Here is a 9,415-nt window from a genome sequence, read left to right as displayed (position 1 = left end):
CGGGGAGCGCCGGGAGGCGGGGCCGCCTGGTTTCCGCCCCCAGAGGTCCGGTGGCTGTTGGAGAGTCACAGTCGCGCCTTCGCCGAGTCTGGACGCCGGGGCCGCCTCCGCGTTTCCCGCAGCACCATGGCTTTCGTAACCAGGCAGTTTGTGCGCAGTGTGTCCTCTTCGTCCACGGCCTCAGCCACGGCGAAGAAGATCGTCATCAAGCACGTGGCGGTCATCGGCGGTGGGCTGATGGGCGCCGGCATCGCCCAGGTGAGCCGCCCCCAGGCAGCGCACCCCCCTCCTTTGCTGCCCACCTGAGCTGAGAGCGCTGGCGGGCCGCGACTCGGCCGGGTGATCCGCGGAGAGGCCGGGGTCCGCGGGAGACCCGAGAATTGCCACCAGGCTCCTCCCCGGTGTGGTTGAAACGTCTTGTGGCTCTTGCCTCTGGGCCTGTGAGTGGTCATTCCCCAAAGATACAGTGTCTTGGGCCCGAGCCTCAGTTTCCTCGTCTCTAAATTCCACCCGAAGAGGGCTGGGTGGAGCGTGCTAGCGAATGCACTTGGAACTGGCTCCTGCAGAGAGAAGATAGTGTTGTGTGTGCCCAAGGTTGAGACATAACTTGCTTGCTTGCTGCTTGGCTTACACCCGAATTGCTTCCAGAGACCTGCAACTTTGTAGAATTATACGGTCTTTGTAAGAGCCGTTTTCTGCTCTCCTAAAGGATCTCCTTTCAACCTCCCGTGTGTTTCTTTTGCTTGCTGGGTTACAAAGAATAATAATAATCATCACTTTTGTAGCACTTTGTAAAGTTACCTAGTAAGAGCTTGGGAGGCCCTGTTAGTCCACCAAATGTCATGCAAGGCAACTTTGACCTTTGACCTCGTGCCCTCTGTGCTGAGAACTGCAAGTTTTAGGGGCCTGGAGAAAGTGGGAGGAGAAGACAAAGGGGATGAGGGCCTCCAGTCTCAATGTCCATCTTCAAGACTGCCATGTTCCAGCCTAACTGTGGCTCAAGGTCAGTTGTGCAATTGATTACCTGGATACTGATATTTGCTGCAGCTCCCCCCCTCCTCCCTGCCCCCTGCCCTCCCGTAAATTCCTATTCATATTGGAGAACCTTGATTCCCATGTCTTAGTTGATTATATTCTTATCATTCAGCCCTTTGCACCTTATATTGTTGAAGCGGAGACCATTATCTAATTTTTCTTAGTGGAGTACTCAAATGCAGTGGTTACAGTCATGAAAGAGTTTGTTTTTCAGTGTCCTTCCAGTCAAGTCCACATTTCCATGCTTGCTCTTTAAAAATCATTGACTATTAATTATTATGTATCTCAGTTTTCTCTCCCTGCAAAGTTTTTGTAACATATTAATTTGATTGCATTGTCTCCTAAAATCTGTATTTCATTAACATTTTATCCTTCTAACTTCTTACAGTTTTCCATTTCTCTCTTCCAAGATAATGTGTTTGGACATACATTTCCCTTTTTATTGTGTGGATGCCTTGGCTGCTAGGTATGGTGTCCCCTTAATCTGTGATCTACATGAGTTGTGAGGAGTAAGTCCCTTTAACCTAAATGGTACAAATATCATACTATATTATAGGATATTCAAGCTTGAGCACACTTGTATTCCCTTGCTCCACCAAAAATCTCCCACAGCTGTGAGAGTGAGATTTGTTGTGGGAAGATATAAAATAATGTATTTGTTTAAAAACAAGATATTAGGGTCTTAAGCCTACCATCTGTCTATATTTTAAAAGCCTAAGTGACCATTACGACCAGTTGATCTCTCAACTGGTCACTATGAGGATGCACTGACCACCAAGGGCAGACGCTCAACACAGGAGCTGCCCCCTGGTGGTCAGGGCACTCCCACAGCTAACCTCCCTCAGCCAGCCAACCTCCCCCGTCCCTCCCTTCCGGCTGGCTGGCCCCGATTGGCCCCAGTGGGGACTGGGCAACAAAGCCCCCGATTGGCCCCAATTGCCGGCCAGACCAGGGTACCCGACCCATGCACGAATTTGTGCACTGGGCCTCTAATACCAATATAGGAAACGCATCCAGAAACTGTTGTTAATGGTGACTTGAAGACATCAGTGGAAGAGGATTAGAAACTAAGTAGAAAGCATTGTTTCAGGTTGCTCAGCTCTTAGAATGCTGTATCCATTATTGTCCAGAAAAGGGTGTTATGCTGCACAATCATGCCCAGAGGTAGCACCTAAAATTATGAATATAGTATTGGAGCTTTCATCTCAGAAAGTGGGGGAGGAGGTTGACATTGATGGGAACACAGACTTGAATAGTTGGATCAGGGGAGTGAGTGCGTTTTGAAATTTAAGGAGGGTAGGGGGGAGAGCTGTTTATCCCACAGGTTGGAAATACAATGGACTCTCATTCCAAAAGTTGAAATAGTGGACAGCCTTAAGGGTAAGGAGTTCCGTTCTTACAGAACTAGTTTTACAAGAGCCTCAGTCACTTTAGATGAAGGCTCTAATCCTGTGGCGGGGAACCACGCTTGCCTGCAGAACATCTCTGCTACTCTCAGCCAGTAGGTTGGTTGGTTTCAGCAGTTTAGCTGATCCATTTTGCACTCCACCTTCAGGCTTGCAGTTCTAAGCAGTATTGCTTCATTCTTCATGCTCCTTGACCTACAGCTTTTAGTACAGGGTGAATCTATTCTGCTTATTAAGTGCCACAGAAAAGTAGTCGATGTGTTTGACTGGAGATTGGCTCCAGTTCAGTATGGGAAATTGGATGGCCTATATGCTGGCTCTGCCTCACGTTGGCTGTCTTAACATGGGAAAGTTACTTAACCTCTGTGCTTACTAATCTCTAAACTAGGACTAATACTAGCACTAGCCCAGGGGTGGGCAAACTTTTTGACTCGAGGGCCACAATGGGTTCTTAAACTGGACCGGAGGGCCGGAACAAAAGCATGGATGGAGTGTTTGTGCAAACTAATATAAATTCAAAGTAAACATCATTTCATAAAGGGGTACGGTCTTTTTTTTCAATAGTTTTACTCATTTCAAACGGGCCGGATCCGGCCCGCAGGCCGTAGTTTGCCCACGGCTGCACTAGCCTCATAGGAGAATCTAGAGGATTGAATGAATTAGCACAAGTCGGGCACTTAGCACAGTGCCTGGCACCTAGTAAGAGCTCACAAAAGCTTAGCTGCCTTTATGATTATTATCTTCATTGCTTGTCCTTTAGTCCTTCTCCCCTCATATCATCTCAGGTCGTTGCTGCTAAGATAGGCCTGTAATGTTTAGATGGAGAATATTGGTTGTGAATCTGTTGCATCTCACTTAATCTTGATGGCAAATGCCAGTTGTCCAGGGACCTCTGAAAAGAGGGAAGGCACTTTTGGTCCTCTCCTATTGTATTGTTAATCCTCATACAGCTTTTTTTTTCTTTTTAATTCTCACCTAAGGATATGCTTAGAGAGAGAGAGAGAGACACCAATGTGTGAGGGGATGACGTTGAATGATTCTCTCTCATCATCGATGTTTCTGTCTCTCCCTCTCCCTTCCTCTCTAAAATCAATAAAAAAACAAACAAGAAAACACAAGCACAAACTAGCATTTAAAGTAGGCTATTAAATCACATTGAGCTTCACTCTCTTGAACTCTTTCTGAAGTAGCTTTAATTTTAATCAAGGTGTAGTTCTGTTTACAATCTTTTTTGTTTCCTTTTTATTGAATTCATTGGGGTGATGCTGGTTAACAAAATTACACAGGTTTCAGGTGCACAGTTCTATAACATCATCTGTACAATGTATTGTGTGTTCACCACCCCTAGTCAAGTCTCCGTTCACCATTTATCCCTTCTATAACCTCCTCCACCTCCCCATCACCCTTCGCTCCAGCAATCACCACACTGTTGTCTGTGTCCATAATATTTTTTTATTTATCATTTTTGCTATATTCCAGTTTATGCTGAGTAGCATGGAAAAAATTAAACAGATTTTTGTGGGAGCCTGACACATTTCTTGAACAGTTAAGCAATTTAAGACAAGTGAGGTCTGTGCTTAATTACAATTGATCAGTGCACAGGTCATTTGTACATATGTATTCTCCAAGGGTGTCTACTTTGCCTGTCATTTGGTTTGTTTGTTTTAAATTTTAAAAATTTGCCTAGGCTGCAGGTTAATATTTAAGTCAGGCTAACTTGTTTTTGCCCGTTATACACTTCTGACTTGGTTCTGATTGCCAATTTGTCTTCAGCTGGATACTGGGGCTGGCAAAGCTTACAGCATCAAATGACCCTTGAGTGCGGATCAGGTTGTTTTTTGCTTTATAAAGGAGGGGGGAAAAAAGGGAAGAAAGGTACTAGCTGTGCTTTCCTTCAGTTTATAGAATGAGTTCTTTATAAGGTTTTCTTGTGCATTGCCTTTTTTCATATAGGGAGCCCAGAGAGCGTGTAGCTTTCATTAAGTCACTGGTAAGGAGTCAGTGAGTTCCCTGGGCATGGAATTCCTGAGGCTGGATTTCTCAAGGCCTCAGTACAAACTTCCTTTTAGTGCTCACACTCCTTAGAGGAGGTGAGAAAGTTTGCAAAGTCTTGAAGGGGGTTGGATCTAGGTTCTTCTCACCCAAAACTTTTCTTTCTTTTTTTTTTTTTTGATCCCTCTTAAAAAGCAAAAAGTGCACATTTCTTCTGCGGAGAGCTCCTTAGGCTGTTAAACAAAAGAAGGGAGAGGGGAACATTCTCAGTTACAGAGGAACATTTTCCTGACATTTGTGATGCTTGATGAGGACTCAGATGGACCCAAAAGCTGCTCCCAACCACTGAATTTGTTCACGTTCTCTTCTCTGCCCCAGCTCTGAATTTTCTGATGCTAAATAGAAGAGGGATCAGAGTTGTTCTGTATTTTGTCTGTCTTGCAGTGAGTTCATCTCTGTTGAAATTTGCTTGAAAACAGTGCAGTGGCCTGGAAGAGGTTTTGGGATCACAGGAGACTGACACAATCTCTTCTTTTGAATGTTCTTATGGAGGGAATATTTTTATTCCCAGGTGTTAACTTCTTCTCAAGGGTATGGGATATGTTTGTCATGACATTCTTCCCTCACTTCCTGTATTGTTGCTCACATCTTCATTGGGCTGTTCTCTGCTTTTTGTGACATACTGGGACAGTAAACCAGCTCCTATCAGCATCTTAGTTCTTGGACTTGGGGAGGGGCTGACCAGCATAGAAAGAATGCTGCGGAATACCTTTGGACATTGTAGAGCAGAACTGACACCTCTGTCAGGTTTGGGGTATCCTCTGCCATGTGCTAGATCCAGCCTCACTTTTACTTGTCCCCTGCTTGAGTTTCTAATGACCTTTCCTCCCCCTTCTCTCCTCTCCCCATATCTGCCTTAGGCACACCCCTCACTGCCCAGCTCTCCTGGAAGATAATGCTGCTGCTCTCTGTTCTGTGTCTCCTTGGGTTATGCTAATGATGCGGTGGGATAGCTGCTGGTGAGTGGTGGTCCAGTGCTTGAAACTGAGCAGGCTGTGAGGTGCCTGCTGGAGTATGGATCCCAGCCCTTCCTCTTCTGGCTGTGGGAACCTTGGGCAAGTCATTTCACCCCCCTCTGCCTCTATCCCTTACCTGGGAATTCATATACTTGCTTTCACAATGTGATGACAGTTAAATGAGCTAAGTGCTCAGAGTCATACTAGTGTGTTCAATGGTAATTGTTCAATAAGTGCTTTTATATAGCTCCCTCAGATCTAATCTGGTGTTGACTTTTCTTATTTTAGATTCTTTTAACTATCTTGGAAGGTATTTGATAAGAAGATATGGGGAGAGCCAGCAATTTTAAAGGTTTTTAAGACTATGTGGATTGTCGAGAAAAAATCTTAGTGCTCCATATAGACATTTTGGGGTATTACAGTGACTTCATAAAAGCATTTACAACAGAGCCTGGAACTTTAAAAATTCTACAAATGTAACACTTTATTCCATTCAAAGTAATGTGACCATTATAATAACCACTCCTGCAGAGATGGTATTGGGGTCAAGGGTCAGAGGCAGAGCTGGGGCTGGGACTCTGGTCTCTCAACTCCTGTTCTGCTGGCCAGAGATCCCAGAGGCTGAGATCACCACAGCTGTGCCTGCACCTCTGGCCTCTGCTGTCTTATGGGGAGATGTGGCCTCTGTGGACAAGGGGATCCTTCATGGCTATCTGGAATCAACAGATACCAGCTAGACTCGAAGTTAGGTCATCTCCATTTGGATGCTCTGCTGCCATCTTTCTTCCAGTAGACTCCAAGTCAGTTACCAAAACTCAATTCTTCATGTTCCCTCTAACTTCTCCAGAGAGTATCCTCTTACCAGTACCATTGCTGTTCTTCCAGCCACAGGCACTCTGAAGATAGGGTCGTGGTCAGATAGGGTTGAGCGTTGACGTATGACCCACACTGAAAAAGATTGTGAGGCTCTCCATGAAGAGGGTCTCCCCTGGGCTCTCCTTTGTGAATTCTCGACCAGGCATTGTTACCTGGATTCTTGTGGGAGCCCCTTATTAGTCCTTTCACTAAAACTCCACTCATCCTAACAAACATTGCATATTAATCTTCTTAGAGAGCAGTTTGTAGTCACAGCTCTCTTCTCTACCCAGAAAGTTTCCATCATGGCAGCATCTTTCAGATATTCTTAAATATAACTAAGACTTGATTGATGCCATCAACATGTCCTGTTATCCTTTTTTTCCAGAATTTTTGGGAGAGTCCTGGAAGAAAAGTTATTTTCTCTACTTTACCAAGCCCAGATGCTTATTGAATTTTTTGAAAAAGTATGTATTTAGCCCGGGCTGGTTTGGCTTAGTGGTTGGAGCGTTGGCCCGTGCACTGAAGGGTCATAGGTTCAATTCCTAGTCAAGGACACGTTCCTGAGTTGCAGATCCCCAGTCCGGTCAGTCAAGGCACATTATTTTGGCTTTTTAGAAATACTTTTTGAAATATAAAAATCTAAGTTTTTATAAATAGGCCAGCCAATGAATTCAACTGTTTTAAGAATAAGCTAGCTGGCTCTAGTGGTAAGTGGTGGTTGAAAGTCTCAACAGAATGCCTTTTTCTGATTGTTCAAGTTGGTGAAGATAACTCGTGATGATGGCAGAGTTCATGGTATTACACAGACAGGGATAATTATAAACCCAGAATTGCCAGCTCTGAGAGATGTAACTGATTTATGGCTTCTCTCCCTAGATTAAATCATGAGAACCCAAAGCCAGGCCTGTTGGCAAGGCACAGGAGCCTCGGGCACAGTCAGCGTGGGCAGCACTGATTACATGTACTTATTCTGGGGATCAGGAGGCAGTTGGAACTCCACTGTTCTTACAAATTCACCATTCAGCCTGGCCCGCATGGCTCAGTGGTTCAGCGTTGAACTATGACCCAGGAGGTCACGGTTTGATTCCCAATCAGAGTACATGCCTCGGTTGTAGGCTTCATCCCCAGTGTGGGACATGCAGGAGACAGCCAATCAATGATTCTCTGATGTCATTGATGTTTCTGTCTTTATCACCCTCTCCCTTACTCTCTGAAATCAATAAAAAAATATATTTTTAAAAATTCACCATTCAAGCTATGCTTCAGAGAAGCTGCTTCCAATGTGGTGATATGTTTGCTTCTGCTGGGCGTGTTTACTTGGCCCTGTGGCTAGAGTACTCTGGCTTTGACAAGTGTGCTATTCACTGGGTCTATTTTTACAACTCTGAAGCACCCTTGTCTAAAAATATTTCTCTCTGGCTAAGCATGTCTTCCACCGAGGCTAGAGAAGTCATGGAGCTGAGGACATAACCTTCAAATAAAATTGTTTCCATTGCAGGATTGCTTGTCCTTGAGGACTTACAGTGTATAGGTCACTATCATAGAGAACAAGAGTTCTCAATGGATTGATTTAAATCATGGTCACTCAAAGTGTCAGCAAGAGTCTTCCTTGCTTATTGTAAAAATAACATGTTTATGGGACCAGGAAAAGAGTCCTGTTAACTTTTTGTGGCCCTCTCTTCCACTGCCTTCTCATTCTCGGAAAGTTGGAATAAATCAGGTGGTACTGTTGTGTAATTCAGGAATGAGTACAGAATCCTTGCATCCAGGACACATGAAATTCATTCCTAAATAAGAACCCTCAAGAAAATAATTATTTCACATTGAGAGGGGAGGCCCTCAGTTACCCTGATGAAAACAGCCCTGGATCGTCAAAAGATCTAGTCTCACGTTGGCTTTTCCACCAGATACATTTGTTGTCACCATTTCCTGAGGGCCTATCACTGCCAGGCGTGGTCTAGGTACTCAGCAGACCAAGATGAATGACATTTAGTCAGGAGCCTGAAGTAAAAGAGTAGGGGAGATGGCACTTAAGCAAGCGATCATACGCATTATGATGGGTGCAGTGGTAAGGTTATGTGGGGTATTATAGGAGCATGAGGCACACAGAGCCTGGGCTGAGAGGATCTTGGAGTAAGGAAGCTTAGTATCTAGGGGTGATACTCAGGCATATTTAATGAGGTAAAGTTGAGGAGAAGGTGTAGACAGTGCAAAGACCTGGAGGTGAGAGGCATAGCAGATGCAGGGGGAGCTACAGGCCTTGTGGTGGTGGAGTGCCAGGCAACAGTGAATACTGCATCTGGAGAGGAGGAGGATCCCCATCCTGGAGGGCCTTGCACGTCAGGTGTAGGAACTTAAGTTTTATTCTGTGGTCACAGGGAGCCTATGAAGAGTTTGATGGAGTAAGCAATCTAGACAGAACTATCTTTTACAGAATTACATTTAGGTGGCACACTAGTGCCTGCATGTGATCTTAGGTTAATAATTTTTCTGCCTTAGTTTATGATTTTTTTTCCTTAGTAAAATGAAGGTATTGTGTTAAATCAGATCAGTGGTCTTTGTTTTTTGATTGTGGTAAAAATACATACATAATATAAAATTTATCATTGTAACCATTTAAAAATATACAGTTCAGTGGCATTTAGGTATATGCACGTTCTTGGAAAGCCATCATGATCATCCATCTCCAGAACACTCTTCATTTTGCAAAACCAAAACTCCATACCCTTTAAACAACTCCCTATCTCTCCTCTCCCCAGTCCCTGGCAAACACTGCTTCACCTCTGTCTCTATGAATTTGTCTCTTCTGAGTACTTCACGTAAGTGGAATCATACAGTATTTTCTGACTGACCTATTTCATCTAATTTAATATCCTAACAGTTCATCTGTGTTGTAGCATGTAGCAATAATTTCCTTCCTTTTTAAAAATCTACACTAATAAAAGAGAAAAATGGTAATTGGTGTACGACGCTACCCTTTTCATTGGCTAATCAGGGCTATATGCAAATTAAGTGCCAACTCAGATGGCAGTTAACTGACAACAAAGATGGAGGTTAATTTGCATATGTAGGCACAATGCAGGGAGGCGAAAGGGAAAGCAGGAAGAA

General features: G+C 44.2%; 1 protein-coding gene across 1 annotated transcript in view; it reads left to right on the top strand.

Moving 5' to 3' along the window:
• The first annotated feature begins 35 nt into the window (after positions 1–35).
• HADH (hydroxyacyl-CoA dehydrogenase) overlaps positions 36–9,415 on the top strand; it is a 45,848-nt gene continuing 36,468 nt past the window's right edge. Inside the window, exon 1 of the mRNA XM_006778895.2 lies at positions 36–258. Within this exon, the coding sequence (XP_006778958.1) occupies positions 127–258 (132 nt within the window). The 5' untranslated portion in view covers positions 36–126. The remainder of the gene's footprint in view (positions 259–9,415) is intronic.

The sequence above is a fragment of the Myotis davidii genome, unplaced genomic scaffold (genome assembly GCF_000327345.1).
Source record: "Myotis davidii unplaced genomic scaffold, ASM32734v1 scaffold967, whole genome shotgun sequence".
Classification (NCBI taxonomy): domain Eukaryota; kingdom Metazoa; phylum Chordata; class Mammalia; order Chiroptera; family Vespertilionidae; genus Myotis; species Myotis davidii.
Note: the sequence above shows the minus strand (reverse complement) of the source record. Positions and strands in the feature narration are given on the sequence as shown.